Raw genomic sequence first — 19520 nt, 5'->3', positions numbered from 1 at the left:
AAATAACACAGAAAGCCAATGATAATAAATACAATCCTATGACACAGCAGGCTAATGATGATAAATACAACCAAATGACACAGCAAGCCAATTATAAATTTAACCAAACGACACAGCGAACCAATGATTTAATAATATACTATACGATATGGGCTTTGCTCATTGTTGAAGGCCGTACGGTGACCTATAGTTGTTATTTTCTGTGTCATTTTAATCTCTTGTGGAGAGTTGTCTAATTGGCAATCATACCACTCATTTTTTTTTATATCCATACAGATGTAGACATTTGTCACTTAACTTTTAAATGACACATCAAGCCAATGATAGATTTAACCAAATAACAGAGCAAGCCAATGATAGATTTAACCAAATAACACAGAAAGCCAATGATAATAAATACAATCCTATGACACAGCAGGCTAATGATGATAAATACAACCAAATGACACAGCAAGCCAATTATAAATTTAACCAAACGACACAGCGAACCAATGATTTAATAATATAACCAAATAACAGCAAGCAGCCAATGAAAAATTTAACCAAATGTCACAGCAAGCGAATGATAACCAAATGACAACCAGGGGTCAACCTACAGTGTTCAGCAAAAGACAGAAGTCAATGCAAATCAAAACATGTGAAAACTTAAATATAGATCATTACTATCTAATCTATTTGATCTGAGTATGAATGCCTTTTACAGCTGCCTTACAGAAACATCTTTATCAGAAAAAAAAGTTAAGTTTTGTAAATAATTGTAGCAACTTTCATATGCTAAAACTTATGTTTAACTGATCTGAACACATGGGGGTCTAGTAACCATTCTTAACATGACAAACGTTCTAATGAAGAATGGATTATTCTTCTTTGCTACATTTGTTTGTAAATGCCTAGTGGCAAATGTGTTATGCATTTTCAGGACATGGTACTTATGTAGATGTTCATATAGTATACATAAACAAGAATGTGTCCAAAGTACACAGATGCCCCACTAGCACTTTCATTTTCTATGTTCAATGGACTGTGAAATTGGGGTCAAAAGTCTAATTTGGCTTTAAAATTAGAAAGATTATATCATAAGCAACAAGTGTACTAAGTTCCAAGTTGATTGGACTTCAACTTCATTAAAAACTACCTTGACCAAAAATTTTAACCTGAAGCAGGACAAACGGACGGACGAACGGACGCACAGACCAGAAAACATAATGCCCCTCTACTATCATAGGTGGGGCATAAAAAGATGTGGTATAATTGCCAATGAGACAACTCTCCACAAGAGACCAAAATAGCACAGAATTTAACAACCATAGGTATGCCTACTTTACAATAAATACACTATCCTTTCATTCTGTCCATGCCAATTTAGTCAAAATTAATCAACTAGAAATACAACTAACACAAATACTTTTCTTTGATATTTTATTGAATAATGTTTGGTTTTTATCACAGAATAATGTATTTCTTACAAACAATAAGCAATGCTTTTCCTAAAGTTTTTTAATTCTTCCATCAAAATAAATATTCACATATACATACTTTTAAATCACAAACAATCATTAAACACTAAACTGTTAAAATACTTTTTCATCAACAGAAACAGATACATTGTAGTTAGATACAAGATATGTACATATTCAAAATCATGCTTTGTCAGTTTTACTGAACCAAGTCCAAGTATTGAATGTTAAAAAAATAAAACAATCAAGTAAGATACTTGTTAGATTACTGTTCTTTCTTGGTTTCAATTCAATTCTTATTTTCCATTGCTCATGAAAACTATAATATAAAGATTAAATTAACACCAAGAAAAAAATTTCATTGCTCATGAAAATCATACATTTTAATACCATGTAAAAAGAATATGTTTCATTGACAGGGTTTGATGTCCAATACTAATAATAAAATCTCATAAAAATCTCATGAGCAAATTTTTTGTCAACAGAATGGAAAAACTGTCATTTAGGATTATGAATATAAGAACTTCTACAGTAACACAAAAACAAAACAACCATAAAAATAGAACCAATCTGACAAGTGTTACATAGATACTTAAAACATGGAATGTTCTATAATTAATCATTCCAAGTATTAAATGTAGAAATTTTTAAAAGACAATCGGAATCAAACCAAATATTTTAATAATGAAGTGCAGATAATTTGTGTTTTTCATAGAACGAAATATTCATTGTCAAGTAGTTTTACATTTATGAGGCATAGAATAAGTTATGTTTATTTTCAAAGAATATTTCTCTGGATTTCTGAAATACTATAAAAACTTGTTTAAGTGAGTGTTGCGAGAAGAAAAAAGACAAAAATTCAAATAGTCATGTACTTGTCAAAATTAGTTAAAACATATCTTTAAGAAATTAGATCAAAAGGACTAAACAATTAAATAAACAGCTGCACCATGAGCGCATGATACGTCTTCTTGTGTTTGAAGTTTATGCAATAATCATGAACAGTTTCTGAGATACAGTGTGACATGTGAAACTCCCCCCCCCCCTTTTTTTACAAAAAAACTCAATAACTCTACAATAAAATTTAGAATCATCACCAAAAAGTATACAGATTTTAAGATTAATCTAAGTAAGAAGTGTGTAAAGTTTTAAGCAATAATCATAAATTGTTTTTGAGATACGGTGTGACATGTCATTTGAAAAAAAACACACCCTGGTTTTAGTTACAAAGTCCCGTAACTCAAAAAGTTTTATTCTAATTTCCACCAAAAAGTATACAGATCGTTTGACCATCATAAGAAACAACTATGTTAAGTTTCATGAAATTTGGATAAGTCGTTCTCAATTTAAGGTACAACATGTTTACATGGGACAGACAGACTGATAGACGGACAGACGGATGCTGGACATTTATATACCATAATACGTCCTGTCAAAATTTTGACTGGTGAATAAAAAGTATCTATGAAAATATGTTAACAGTATGTCAAGTCCACCGAAAATAATCCTAGAAAGACATTGCCTTTTTAATATGCCCTTTAACGCTACATTTTTACAACTGCAATTCACAAAAGCACACATTTCAATTATTTACAGAAATTATTTATCTTACAATAGCAAATGAGATCATACATATATCTAATTATAAAAAAGAAGAATCAAGATTATACAGTTTTCTGCAGTCAGAGAACTATTTTACACTAATCCTAATAAGAATGCTGAGAGCTGATAGTTTTGAAATGGCAGAGATGTTGGAGCTACGTACCTCTCAGATGTGCAAAATATTTTTTTTGTTTCTGTTAAGTTACAGAATTTGATTTATCAGAATGTTTAGAAATGTATGATATGATATGAATCATCATTCAAATAGCAAACATGTGACAACTCAAAATGGTGTCATATCAAAATTGATATGGAAACATGGACAGAGGTAAACCAGTATACCAACCCTTCTTTGTAAAGGAAAGAAATAATAGTTTTTATTGCACTCATAGTGGAACAATATAAATAATATAACTATATTAACTTTATTAGTGAAAGGCAATACATTAAGACTAATGCATGGACTTTTCCTTATCGGCCTGGATATCATCCCGACACCCCCATATATGCCCGAAACTTAATGCAATCCCAAAATTTTATAACAATAACAGATGCTTCAAACAAATAAAGTAGTAACTTTTAGACATAGTTTTTATATGACCAATCAGATTTATGACAAGTTTCAAATTCCTGTACAAATTTAATAATCATGATAATTTTGTTATATATTTTGATACATTACAAATGAATATTAAATTATATTCAAGACATAAATATACTTTCATTGAATGAAGTTGTGACACAATGATTGGTTAACCCTTTCCTCCGTGGAATTTATTTTCTTACATACTTGATTTGCATAGGATTTTTTTAATAAAAAAAAAATCATCGGGTTTAAAGTATTAATGCATTGTGAAAATGAATATTTCATCAATGAAATTCAAATCAGATATTCTTATGAATATCCTTTTCATATTGGATGCTAATTTTTTTAAGTCTGATGCAGACATTTCGTAGTCAAAGCGTTTCAACTGAGGTACTACACAGGCGTCAAAAGGCTTATTTATGGAGTAAAGGGGGTGGCGTCAAAAAACGTCATTATGGAGGAAAGGGTTAACAAGTATATCCTGACTATCTCCAATCAAATTCGCAGTCTAAAATGTCTGACAACAAACAAATCTCATTATTCACTCTTATTTATACATGTAAACCCGTAAAATTGTTACTGTTCGAATTACATTGAAAGGGATTTAGTTTACTATGGAGATATGAAGTATATGTCAATTAAACAGCAACCAAACAATAGAAAAAAACACAAAAGACACCTAGAGGTCAACATATGGTTTTCAACAATAGAGAAGAGTATATTTATTAGACTTATTATTATTATGATTCTAGAAAAATTTTGTTTGAATACAAATGTTGTTTTTTTTTGGGTTTTTTTGCTTTTATATACTGTGGATTCATTATTATTTGTTGGAAACCAATTTTCGTGGATTTTATAGGTACAGGTTAATCACGAAATTAAATAATCAATTAATAAGAATTTTTCTAAAAGCTTGTTTGCAGACTTCAACACATGAAAATAAATATCCATGAACATGTAAGCTCTCCACAAAAATTGGTACCTATGAAGATGTAAGCTCTCCACAAAAATTGGTACCCATGAACATGTAAGCTCTCCACAAAAATTGGTACCCACGAAAATAAGTGAAGCCACAGTATTTACTAAGGGACAAAATTGATAAGAAACAATTTTGTTATTTGAAAATGGTTGATTTATAATAAGCACTGGCAAAATCACTAACATACTAAAGTAACTAAATAACTAGTTAAAATCTGCTATACACACCAAATTCTCTAAAGATAAACAAAGTCATATCTGTTATGTCATTCTGTAGTTAAACTGAAAAATCAGTAGGTTAACAAAAATTATATACACAAAAACTTCTTTTGTTTATGCTAAAATTTTACTCACTTTGAACATCTTTTTTTACTAAAAAGTAATTCTCTGTAAACCCTTAAAATGTAGTCAAGAAATATATAAAACATTTGTTTGTTAAATTGTTTTCATTTTAAATAACTGTATATCTCCCTTAAACAAATAAAACAAATTGCATACATATAATATGGGATTACAACCTACCAGAAACTGTGGTCATTTATAGAGACTTTTTTAATTATACATTTATTTTTAAAAGATAAATAAAGAGCTGCTGAACCAACGCCTCTTATGTTTTGTGCTGGTAGAGTTCCCTTAAGTGGATACCAGATGGTATGCAGGGTTGTCAAATAAAAAAATTTAATACCGCTACAATGACAACAACACTTAAGTAAACTGCATCTTTTATTGTCGACATGTTTCGCCGATTAGATCGGCTTCATCAGGACAAAGTATACAAAATTAGAACCCCTGAAGTACAAAAAAACGGTATCATGTATGTGACGTCATAATTGTCCATTGTTGACGTTGCTATGGGATACTCTATATCATTATGTAATGTTGAACAGAAAATGAATCAAACATAGTACAATGCAAATGAAGTTACTAAATTTAGAGTTAATCTATAATTTTTCGAATTGTCTTTAACTTTAAAATGGTTGTAAACTATTATAATGGTAAGTGTATAAATAAAATGTGTTTTTAAATAGAAATTAAATTTGTGTAACATGTATGTAAGTACAATGTCAGTGTACAGTTTTATAAAGTTTCTTCCTAATTTGGACAACACTAATAGGGCACACCCCTACCACTTCGACTGGGTTCCCTTTGGCCGGAGGTACTACTTCCAATCGCGTCGGGAATGCCGTAAAGTGGTTTACTGTCGCAAAATTTCTTGGCAATGTTGGTTGAACTGGAAATGGTGGTGGGAAGGATTTATGTTCTTTGTATCTTACTTCTTTTAACTTTAATTTGCTGCAGGTTTAAAATAGTACTGGAAATCTATCTTGGCTGTTTTGTGTCATCTTCATTGACTTTTGAAAGATCCTTTTTAAGGTTTCACACTAAAATAATTTTACATTTAATTTTCTGATGGCACAGAATGATGGTACATATAAATCTTGATATATTGGCCGTCCTGTTGTAGGAATGTAGTCCTCTGTTTGTTCTTCATATAAGTTTCCTTTTGTTTGGTGGTTTCTTGGCAGTAATTGATGGTATCAGTTGTTTGTTGGCTTCTTGGAATTCTTCGTTCTTGCTCGGTATAGAGATGGCCGTGGGGTCGGCGCTGTGTGATATAGGCGGATCCGGGGATGCAGGGGTTCAGATGGAATATCAAAAGATAAATAAAGAGCTGCTGAACCAACGCCTCTTATGTTTTGTGCTGGTAGAGTTCCCTTAAGTGGATACCAGATGGTATGCAGGGTTGTCAAATAAAAAAATTTTTAATACCGCTACAATGACAACAACACTTAAGTAAACTGCATCTTTTATTGTCGACATGTTTCGCCGATTAGATCGGCTTCATCAGGACAAAGTATACAAAATTAGAACCCCTGAAGTACAAAAAAACGGTATCATGTATGTGACGTCATAATTGTCCATTGTTGACGTTGCTATGGGATACTCTATATCATTATGTAATGTTGAACAGAAAATGAATCAAACATAGTACAATGCAAATGAAGTTACTAAATTTAGAGTTAATCTATAATTTTTCGAATTGTCTTTAACTTTAAAATGGTTGTAAACTATTATAATGGTAAGTGTATAAATAAAATGTGTTTTTAAATAGAAATTAAATTTGTGTAACATGTATGTAAGTACAATGTCAGTGTACAGTTTTATAAAGTTTCTTCCTAATTTGGACAACACTAATAGGGCACACCCCTACCACTTCGACTGGGTTCCCTTTGGCCGGAGTTAAACATCTTTTCTTCTCATGAAAATGCAACCACAGATGGATTAACAACCATTAAAATATAAGTTGCCTGAACTAGAACATGTTTTATTATTTAAATTAACTTAAATTAACTTTTACAACAATGAAAAGTTTCTCAATCAAATCAAAATTTAACAAATAAACTGATATATTTTAAACTCAGTGGTCACTTCAAATAAAAGTAAGTATTACAAGTAAAAAGAGAAGATTTAATTGAAAAATTAACACAAAAAGGGACTTAATCCATCTACAATGATTAAAATATTATACATATTTGATGAAGGATAAAAACGAAACGAGTAGAGCTCATTTATTCAAACCGTTATTACCCCTTATTTGTGAGATATGGCAAAAAATAAATATCGTTTTACCATATTTCGCATAGGTGTTGTTTTGTAATAAAAAAAAATCAAAATTGCAGAAATAAAATAAACAAATGAATACAGTGATCACTCATAACTCTCTCTGCTTCATTACATTAAATAAGAGTGTCAGTAAAAATATATGAAGTTTCATCAAATACAGAAGTTACTGGTCCGTGCAGTATGAAATCTAACATCTAAAATGTCCATGATTGATAATAAACTAATTATGCATTCAAAACATTCTCTACTTCATTAAATAAGGTTTCAGTAAACATACACCACATTTAATCAAATACAGAAGTTACTGTTCCGTGCAGTATGAAATCTAACATCTAAAATGTCCATGATTGATAATAAACTAATTATGCATTCAAAACATTCTCTACTTCATTAAATAAGGTTTCAGTAAACATACACCACATTTAATCAAATACAGAAGTTGCTGGACCATACAGTATGAAATCTAACATCTAAAATGTCCATGATTGATAATAATACTAATTATGCATGCAAAACATTCTCTCGCTGATTTTATTCTCAATTTAACCTTCCCATATCAAGATTCTCTTCTGTAAGGAAATACCCTTTAACTTACAGTCTACTTCTGACTCACACATCTTCTCTTATGCAACATACACATACAAACATTTTCTCCTTTTATGAATTCCAGCCATATCGTTTTACCATTCTATTAAATGCGTCTCTTGCTTCCTGTTCTCCGTATGGTCTATCTGCATCGTTCATATCAAGTGAAGCCTGTTTATCAGACATTATCTCTGATCGAATTTGAACTAAAATCATCTACAATGGTACAATATGTATATCAGACAGTTCGTAAAATCAGTAGTACACACACACACTTCAAAATTTCGATTACCACAACTTAATTATTTATCAGTCTAAAATTGCTCAGACAATCTGACGGCATTTATGTTACATGATTGGGCTAAGGTTCATTCAATAACCCCATCAAGTCCCTATAAGGCTGTAGGAAGTCAGAGCAATCATAGACTTAAAAAAACATGTTTAAATATAAAAAAATGAAAACTGAAGTGAACTAGTAAATGAATTTTACAATTTCAACTTCATTCTATAAACATCATCTGAGACATCTGATCATAAAAATATTTTGTAATTTTCAGAGGGTTCTCATTGTTTTGTGATCTGAAAAGATCATCTACAGTGATCTCTAACCTGTAAAAACTATGGTTGTGAGTTCAAAACGTGATCTTGGTAAAGTGCATTGGACTTTATTCTTTACTAAGATTGTCAGTTTTCTTGCCAAAGTTTATTGTTCTCTCTTCAAACTATTAACTTTCTCAACCAATAAAAAATGGCTTTCATGTTTGTCATAATGCTTTGTGTTTACTCTTATGAATATGGAGTTAAAAGAAGTAATTGTAAATACTATTAACCATATGTTTTGGCAAAGACAATTTAATGACATATGGCAGGGCCAGTTGTATGTTGTTGCCATATAATAATGTCTTGCCTTTCTCAAGCAAAGGATTTTAAAGTTTCCTGATATGTCACATTTTGATACCATGAAAAACAATTTTTCTTTGTAATGTCATTACCTCCCTTTTACCTCTATTACCCTTAAGTATACCATTAGACATCTTTCCCTTTCTTATATTTCTGTTTGTTGTGTTTTTAGACTGTATTGACATTACCTCACCTTTAAATTCATCATAATATTAACACATACACTGCTCTTATCATTACCTCAATATCATTAATTGGTCGCCAACCTGACTTGGTTAACATTTCCATACAAATACTGCCACCAATTGTTATGTGACCTGTAAATATAAAAATGTTCAGAAAACACATGTCAATTCATATGGAATATTCAATTCTATCAGAAATAGGGAAAGCATATTGCAGCAGAGCCTTCCTTATGTCACAAAGACAACATTCACCAATACAAAATCAACAGTTGTTCTTCTTCCCAAGTCAATTTTTATAGAGTGTTTATAATAAAATCGCCTATTTTTTATATACCAAATTTATCTTGTACACATCATAACACTTCTAGTCTAAATATTTATACATAAATGGTAACATTAAAGTAAGATAAACATTCAATTCTTACCACTTCCCTGCACTATGACTATGAATTTGGTTGACCTCAAGTTGCATTTAGTTTTTTGTGGCGTTACTTTGTAACTGATTGACCAATATTCATATATCTTCTTTTTATAACTTCATAAAATCATAAAACAATTGAGACAAAGATCTCAGTTAGAAATCAAACATGCATTAGATAAAAACATCTATGGATAAATTTCAAGTTCCTTTTTATGAATGATTCACACTAGTTTAATAATCATTGTCACATCTGAAATGTACGGGAAAATACATGACTGTAAAAGTCCTCTTTATCAAACATAGATGTGGGCAAATTAAGATGGTCCTCATTTGTGAGAAATTTAAATCTGGGTCTAACTACTCTGTTAAATGGTGGTGTCATTGGATAATCATGTGGGTACTCACCTGTGAGAAATTTAAATCTGGGTCTAACTACTCTGACAAATGGTGGTGTCATTGGATAATCATGTGGAAACTCACCTGTGAGAAATTTAAATCTGGGTCTAACTACTCTGACAAATGGTGGTGTCATTGGATAATCATGTGGAAACTCACCTGTGAGAAATTTAAATCTGGGTCTAACTACTCTGACAAATGGTGGTGTCATTGGATAATCATGTGGAAACTCACCTAGTCATCCCGTCATACTTTGAACCACACCATTATTTTATTTATTATTATTACTTTTACTGTTAAATCTGGTTTTTGTTATATCTACTTTACGTGAGTCTGCATTTATGTATGCCGTCATACGACAAAATTATTTTTATGTCTACCTGTGCGAATTTCAAACGTGCAATTTTACACCAGTAATGAAAACCTTCTATCATTTATGGGTAGACTTTACATAGATAAATTCAGCCGTATTTGACGTGAAACTGTACTTATGTGTCCCGTCATACTTTGAACCACACCATTATTTTATTTATTATTTTTACTGTAAGTCTGTTTTTTGTTATATCTACTTTACGTGAGTCTGCATTTATGTATGCCGTCATACGACAAAATTATTTTTATGTCTACCTGTGCGAATTTCAAACGCGCAATTTTACACCAGTAATGAAAACCTTCTTTCGTTTATGGGTAGACTTTACATAGATAAATTCAGCCGTATAAGAAAAGCAAAATGAGAATGTTAAATTTGATGTATGCCTTTTTGTGCTACTTTGTTACATTTGTTGTTTATGTAGTGATATTAAGATGATAACACAATATTGACTGTTGTACCCCTATTTTTGACATTTTTACTCTTTGAGTATGTTTGTTTTGTTCATGCATCGTTGACAATGTAATGGAATTTGATGCAACTGTCATACAAGTGAGAGGTTTAGCTAGCTATAAAACCAGGTTCAATCCACCATTTTCTACATTAGAAAATGCCTGTACCAAGTCAGGAATATGACAGTTGTTATCCATTCGTTTGATGTGTTTGGACTTTTGATTTTGCCTTTTGATTTTTGATTTTCCTTTTTGAATTTTCCTCGGAGTTCAGTATTTTTGTGTTTTTACTTTTCACCTGTGAGAAATTTAAATCTGGGTCTAACTACTCTGACAAATGGTGGTGTCATTGGATAATCATGTGGAAACTCACCTGTGAGAAATTTAAATCTGGGTCTAACTACTCTGACAAATGGTGGTGTCATTGGATAATCATGTGGAAACTCACCTGTGAGAAATTTAAATCTGGGTCTAACTACTCTGACAAATGGTGGTGTCATTGGATAATCATGTGGAAACTCACCTGTGAGAAATTTAAATATGGGTCTAACTACTCTGACAAATGGTGGTGTCATTGGATAATCATGTGGAAACTCACCTGTGAGAAATTTAAATCTGGGTCTCACTACTCTGACAAATGGTGGTGTCATTGGATAATCATGTGGAAACTGCATCTCTAACTGTATTACTGGCTGAAATACACAAAAGGGAGTGTTACCATGTACATTCTCATATAAACAAAAAATAATGTAAGCTTGGTTTTTTTTCTAAGCGCTTTAAAAATTTGTAATTAGATATTTAAAACTAAAGCATGTAGTCCAGGGAATACATTAATTAAAACAATTGTCATCTATCCACATGTATATAATAATACATTGCAACGGGTTTGGATCCTTTAGTAATTCGAGCCATACTTTTAGTTACTGTATGTTACCTTGACTAGTCTCTTCCCATAATGATTTATACTGTACATCAAAACTTACTTCTCTTTTGAATTTTTGAGAATATTCTGTAAGGTTTTTACCAAGCTTTGAGTCTACTGGAAAATCTTTCAATTTAATATCCTATAAAACATAAGAAATGTATTTAATTCATGATTTAATCTAATAACCAGTAAAATATTGAAATATAGCAATTCTGCTTGCATTAAGCAAATAAATTATTCCATTACAACTGAACTTATGTAAATATCATAATTTTTTAATAAAAACAGCCAGAACAAAAAAATAGTTATTAGCCCTGAAATTGATAGGACTTATGATGTTATGAGTGAAACATGTATATACAGTTAAGTGTTAAGTAGATCTTCTATATGACATCAACATAAAAAGAAGTTAAAACAATGAGAGTGCATAACTTTAGGATATAGAATTTACACAATCACCAAGGCATACCATTCTAAAATGTAATGTATTACCCATATAAATAAATTATCTCCCCTTGGACTTCCATCAAGTCCAAATTTACATGATTCTTTCTTCATAGTTTTTAAATCTGTAAAACAAAATAAATGCATTTAATTAAAATATAAGAAATGTGTTAATTTGACAAAAGGCAATAAATTTGCATAGATGATATAAGACATGTAGACTCTTTAAGATGAAATACAATCTTCTTACTGTAAATATATATTCAAAACATTTTACCTTCTCATTCTAAATTTTATCAATTAAGTTTTTTCTATTACCTTAATATGCATGTCATGACCAGAGAATTATAAACATTTCATTACAAAACTTGAAGGACAATATTCTCAAAAGGTCATTTTTAACATTATCACATTAATGTTATACAGTATAGCGGGTTATTTTCGCGGATAGAACAAAATCGCCAAAATAAATTCCGCCACTATACGGTATTCCTTATACATTTTGTGCTGCAAAACAACACTTCAAGACTGATAAAAAATATTATCAATAAAACTTCTTTAGATGTTAAGTTTGATAAAGTGTTTAATGTCTGATTCACGTCAAGTCAAATATTCATTCCACTGACAAATTATATGAGACAAACTCCAATTATAAGTCATTCTTAGTGTGTACACATAATAGATGTAGGAGCTCAAGATAAATTTATTGCATAGACACATCATTTGAGGTAAACTCCAATAAAAAATCATAGTTAGATAACAATTAGTAGCAAATTTAAAGCAAACTTACTTATAAATGTTAACCATATTTATGTATTCAATTTGTTAAACATACGCATGATACAAGAATCTTGAAAAAAAGACGTTAATTACCTGACATGAGTCTTGCAACAGCAGCTTTTGAACCAACATCACCAAAGAAATTAGCTCCAAGGTCATCTTCTTCTCCACTTAAATAAATAAAGGAAAAATATAAATTCCTAAAACAGTAGAACTTGCAAGTGATGATGTAGTGTGTTGTTACCCACTTTTCTGGTTATAGGAACTTCGAAGAATCTATGGCTCCCATACTGCTTATACCATTGTATACCCTCCAGTGAGTCCGCCTGTCCAAAGCTAGGAAGGTGTAATCCACTGGTTATTGTTGGTTGTTTGCTTTCTAGATACATATTTTTCATTCATTGTAGTGTAAATTAGGGAGTTAGTCTTATCTTTTTAATTTTTCACATTTTTTCATACAAAGGCCTTTTTTAGCTTACAAGAATAAGACTAATCTGTAAATTTACTGATTTTGTCCTTTTTCCAATTGTGAGTTTTTGACTACAAGCTTATATATGATATGTCTTACCTATCTGCCCCTTCAGCACCTCTTGCCATATCTTGATCAGCCTCTGGCATAGAAGCATCAACATCATCATCAGCATAATAGTCATCTTCTATCTCATCTGCATCAGATTCATTGTCAGGATCAGTTAACTGTAAAAAATAATTTAGAATAAGCTTAAGTTAATTATACAAAAGAATTGAGAATGAGTTATATATACAAAATATCTAGAATCAGTTAACTATCATGACTAAAAGAAATAATCCCCAGAATCAGTTAACTAAACAAAATAATCAAGACTCAGTTAACTATATGAAATAATCCAGAATAAGTTTACTATACGAAATAATCTAGAATCAGTTAATTATACAGCTATCAAGCTATAGCCACAAGAATTTTGATTGCATTTCATGCATGTTTACCTCCTAAAAATTCAAAATCAATTTGTTTAATTATGTTGTAAGAATTGCTAACTGTATACATTTATATAACATAATTCAGTATCATTGTCTGGCTTAACTACTTATATACAATGATAATCATATAATACAATTCAGAATCCACTTTAAAAATATGTTCACAATACAATTTACTTCACATCAATTTTAAAGACCTGTTAACATGTAACATAATTCTGCATCAATATGGTCAAGTTTGTTCACTATATACATGATATAAATGTATTGTTGTTCTTGAATCAGACTGTATTCTTAATCAGCTGCAGTGTTCTCCCCAGGGCCTTTTAGCATCATGGTAATGTGATGTTATAATCTTAAATGTGATGCTATCTCAATTAATTTTCCTATAGTTTTTGTTATGAATGTGATGCTATAATTTTAGAAACAAGATGGTATTTCAATTTCATTTTTTACCAGGATGCTATATGAAATGTCTGGGGAGAACACTTTGCTGTATGTAGATTTCCTTGGTATCAAGATCTTCTCTTTGTTTGTTGATGTCCACGTAAAACTGTTTTGTAAGTAATAATTATCATATTGTCTGACTTATAACCTTGTGCTTAGTTCATTGTATCACAACTGACTTTACTTACTGGTTTTAACAAGCAATCTATTTTTGAAAGAATCTGTAAAATTGATTTTTCTTTACATGCATCTGTGTAGTCATGCATTTCCATTATTTTGTTTAATACATCTTCATTTTCTGACCAAAACATCTAAAAGAGAAATGCTAAATTAAATTTGCCATGTTATATTAAGATAACTTAAAAGCATTGACTTTTACTAACTAATACATACACATTCTCTGGCATTGTCTGGAGAAAGAAAATATTGGTTCAAGTTTTGTTACAGTACAGTAACAATGTGGACCTGCTATTTCTATTTTCTGATGATTTTTTTTTTGTTAGTACCTGTATTACAATATGGCAAATATGGCAGATGTTATTTACATGTAGATAGATACATGTTATTTATATATATATATCTACCTTTAACATGTTTAGAAAAATTTAGTCTGTGTAAACTCTGTACAAGCTGTAATAATCTTGACACAATAATAAACAAGACACAAAATATTGTACTCTTGAAGTTGATCACATTAGCAATGTTGAAATAGCAGCATTGCACATGCATGACATGAGTTACACCATATAAAATAGAGTTTCTGGGTAATATCTATCTATTTTTTGGGTTTTTAATCAATTGTTAAGGAGTTTTTCAGGTTATCTGTGAAACCTCCTTGTAATATTCTTATTCCCATATATGTTAGTAATACGTCCTTGCTTTTAGGAATCTGAGCCCAGAGGCATGGAGGCAGAGAGATTATTCAATTTGGCTGCCTCAGTATCCAGTCAAGGGTCTAACTTAAATAATTTATTAGAGAAAAATAACATATATGTTGTTATTGTGGGCTAAAATATCAAAAAACTGTGATAACATATGTATGTTACATGTTTCAAAGGGAAAATATACAACCTTTATTTTGTTAAATTTTTCTCAAGTTCTATTGAGATTATAATTTTCTTTATGTATACTAATCTTTGCATAGATATAACAGCTCATAGTTTACCAATCATGCATAGTACACCTATGTTATTACAGAAAATATATTCCTGCAATAACAAAAGGGTGTTATTACAGCTTCTCTATATCTCTTAAAAGGCTTTGCTCCGACATGCATAACAATTTATTTCAATTCATTGTAAGAAATGATGATCAGAGTTTATAATGAGGCACTGCGCACGATTCCAAGTCTCTCATTTACTCTAATATAGTAAGTTACATGCTTGTAATAACAAGGCCTAGTTACTACAGCTTAGTTTGCCCTTAAACGTTAAAGGTCTTGTCTCATTGATTTACCATGATGGTTGATCAAAATTGTATTAATGGAATTAGAAAATTAGTTATCAAAGTTTTAAGAATTCCCAAGTGCAAAATATTTATGATATATTTAACTGATAACAAACATATGTTATTACAAATTAAGGAAAAAAGAGTAGACAACTCATGAAAGTGTCTGTAATAACACATGCATGTTATCATGGTTATTTTTCTCTGATAACTTATTTAAGTTAGACCCTTGACTGGTATCCCTCGTGAAGCCCTTTTGAATCTATTTATGATTTTTTTTGCCAACTAGCTCATCTTGCTGCTGACTTTTAATTCCAAAAGGGATGATCATGATACATTTGTACATGTAGATAAACTCATCATAGATACCAGGGTCAAAATTTTATATTTACGCCAGACGCATGTTTCGTCTCAAATAGACTCATCAGTGACGCTCAAATCAAAAAATGTTTAAAAGGCCAAATAGAGTAAAAAGTTGAAGAGCATTGAGGACCAAAAATTCCTAAAAGTTTTGCCAAACACAGTTTATAGTTTATTGCGTTGCATATTGCATGGTGCCCTAATACCTTTATGTAACTTTTGACATGTTTAATTGTAGTGTAACGGCGACCCTATGTTTTAGGACAGTATTATGTCCCTTTAAAATGGACTGTTGTAAAATTAACATTTAATTACTATTGGTAATATGAATTATTGATAAAAATTGTTGTTTAACATGTTTATATATTTAGTTACATTATGGTGCTATAATTCATTGAATTTATTCTCATATTTTGTTGAATTTGCAACTTATAATTTAGTTATAGAGTGTTTATATTTGAATAGTATTTGTTAAATAACTGATGATTTAAATAATTGTACTGGGCTTGTTTTCATAAGCCATTTGGTTGATTAAACGACTGCTTATTTTAGCTTTTTAGTAAGAGCTTACTGGTGTTGCACACCTCGCTGTCTAACTGGTCTTGCACAGACCTCAGTCACTGTCTACACGTAAGGTCCAGCACAGACTTTGCTGACTAACTGGTCTTGCACAGACCTTGCTCACTGTGTACACGAAAGGTGTTGTCTACACGAAAGGTGTAATGCATTTCACAGCATCTAGACACAATGTCGCTATTGTGTCTAGAATTATACTGCATCTAGACAAAGGTTAAAATGACAGATTAAGCTATGTCACTTTTATGTGAATTTTAACTTGCTTTTTATATTCATGTTTCATGTTTTTATCTTTACAAATTGTTGATATTTGTTGAATTATGTAGTTTGCTAATAAACTATGAAAACTTGCTAGTGTTAAGTTTTGCAAAGCCAAATATGAAGGATCAGAGACTCAGGATTCCTATACCTACTCTTTACACGGTCTGGGGTAAAATATGTTAAAGTTGACACAGAAAATACACAACGTAAAAACCCCTCCGGTTACATTTTGGTGGCAGCGGTGGGATCCTGAGGTGAAACATCTGATCTTCTCATTAGGCGGCAATACTATTGATACAGTTAAATATGTTAAGAAAAATTGTCAAATTTTAATATTGTGAAATAAATGTCATTATGCTTGCTTGATGTTAATTTTGATTTTAAAAGATATTGCCATGTATATGTATGTAATAATGATGAGTAATCATTTCAGTTTAACTTTACAAAGACTGATTTTAGATTGGCACAGAGATAAAGTATGTATTGATAGTTATAGAATGTATAAGCAATTAATTGCATAGATGAAAAAATTCAAATGGTTTAAAGAAAGCTTAACTTAGATTGTTTAGATAGAATGGTATATTTTGATCATATTTGTCTTACTTAACACATTCAGTAATTACACATAGCTCAAGATGAATGTGTATGAATCGACAGGAACAGCATTATAAAGTACCTCATTGTTGTATCCTTTAGACCCATGAAAAGGGCTGTCGCTTACATCATTTTATTTTATGCTAACTTGCTTCAAAATTATCATGTTTATGTGGATATAAGCTTGGACGCCAACATAATTGTTTCTGCCCGATTGACGTGTTTTAATCGCTAATGTGAGCCTCTGATTCACGTAATCGCTTTTGGCCTTTTATAATAAAGTGCTGGTTGTTGCATGATTGTTTTATTCTATAGTAAATATCTCTTAAACACATACAGAATATCTAGTACATTTTAGACAGTTACATTATTTCCATAGCATTTGACACAACAGTTTACTGGGTGACGATTCAGTTTAACTATTTGTTTAATTTTGTTATTAAATTTTTCAGCACTTGTTTTCAGTGATGGTGATGATATGAGATAATATATATGAGTGTTATAACTGATATTGGAGATGATATGGCCAGTATTTTTAGTGTTCAATTGATAAAGGAATTGGAATGTGTTCCGTGTGCAATATATATGGATGAATATACTGTTTGTATATAATGGAGATTCATACCAGCCTTGTTTTTAAACTTCATGGCTTCAGTTTTTTTTAAGGAGGGAGGAATGTAACGGCGACCCTATGTTTCAGGACAGTATTATGTCCCTTTAAAATGGACTGTTGTAAAATTAACATTTAATTACTATTGGTAATATGAATTATTGATAAAAATTGTTGTTTAACATGTTAATATATTTAGTTACATTATGGTGCTATAATTCATTGAATTTATTCTCATATTTTGTTGAATTTGCAACTTATAATTTAGTTATAGAGTGTTTATATTTGAATAGTATTTGTTAAATAACTGATGATTTAAATAATTGTACTGGGCTTGTTTTCATAAGCCATTTGGTTGATTAAACGACCGCTATTTTAGCTTTTTAGTAAGAGCTTACTGGTGTTGCACACCTCGCTGTCTAACTGGTCTTGCACAGACCTCAGTCACTGTCTACACGTAAGGTCCAGCACAGACTTTGCTGACTAACTGGTCTTGCACAGACCTTGCTCACTGTGTACACGAAAGGTGTTGTCTACACGAAAGGTGTAATGCATTTCACAGCATCTAGACACAATGTCGCTATTGTGTCTAGAATTATAATGCATCTAGACAAAGGTTAAAATGACAGATTAAACTATGTCACTTTTATGTGAATTTTAACTTGCTTTTTATATTCATGTTTCATGTTTTTATCTTTACAAATTGTTGATATTTGTTGAATTATGTAGTTTGCTAATAAACTATGAAAACTTGCTAGTGTTAAGTTTGGAAAGCCAAATATGAAGGATCAGAGACTCAGGATTCCTATACCTACTCTTTACACGGTCTGGGGTAAAATATGTTAAAGTTGACACAGAAAATACACAACATAAAAACCCCTCCGGTTACAGTAGATTTCAAGTATTTAAAGACGATTATTATGTTGATTGGAACATATATCCACTCAAAAACAAACTGTTACCCATTTACTGCTTGGGTCGTCTTTCATTGGGACTGTGATGCTAAATTTTATATCAGAACTTTCTTCCTCATCCTCTTCTTGCCATTTGAAATGAATTTTTCTTTCTTCTTCATCAAAAAAGTCTACTTTGAAACAGGTTCCACTTTCTAAGCACCATGCCTGTGAAGCCCCTGTACTTTCTTTGAAATCCATAATCCCTGTCATCAAAATTTACCTATTCGTTTATGAGACTGTACTTTCTATTTCACAATAAAAGAAAATAACATATCGCTTACACCACAGAAAAAAAGTATTGCTGGAATTATTTGACAAGTCGGCCCAACGAAATATCGCACCAACACTTATAAGCCATATCGGCATATCAGACCGTCTATAATGTAAAATCAGATATATACTAGCAAGAGATAGATAGGACTAATTAAATGAACAAATGTCATCATGACTTCACCAAATTTGTATCCTCGTATATCAAATCAAATCAAACCAACACATGATTAAAGGGTCCATCAAGGATTTGTATTGAATGAATCTTTATTGCATTAGCAACAACATTGCTTTAGCATAATACATATATACATATATGAAAAATATGACAGAA

General features: G+C 30.9%; 1 protein-coding gene across 1 annotated transcript; it reads right to left on the bottom strand.

Moving 5' to 3' along the window:
- Positions 1 to 1404: 1404 nt before the first annotated feature.
- Positions 1405 to 19187, bottom strand: LOC143080365 (uncharacterized). Its single transcript, XM_076256182.1, has 10 exons — positions 18923 to 19187; positions 14302 to 14424; positions 13275 to 13402; positions 12800 to 12876; positions 11975 to 12051; positions 11541 to 11621; positions 11156 to 11249; positions 8974 to 9050; positions 6836 to 8049; positions 1405 to 5215 (listed from the first exon to the last, which is right to left on the bottom strand). Exons 1-9 carry the CDS (start codon positions 19124 to 19126, stop codon positions 7906 to 7908), a joined length of 1005 nt encoding a protein of 334 aa, XP_076112297.1. The 5' UTR covers positions 19127 to 19187; the 3' UTR covers positions 1405 to 5215; positions 6836 to 7905.
- Positions 19188 to 19520: the final 333 nt, after the last annotated feature.

The sequence above is a fragment of the Mytilus galloprovincialis genome, chromosome 6 (genome assembly GCF_965363235.1).
Source record: "Mytilus galloprovincialis chromosome 6, xbMytGall1.hap1.1, whole genome shotgun sequence".
NCBI classification, from domain to species: domain Eukaryota; kingdom Metazoa; phylum Mollusca; class Bivalvia; order Mytilida; family Mytilidae; genus Mytilus; species Mytilus galloprovincialis.
Note: the sequence above shows the minus strand (reverse complement) of the source record. Positions and strands in the feature narration are given on the sequence as shown.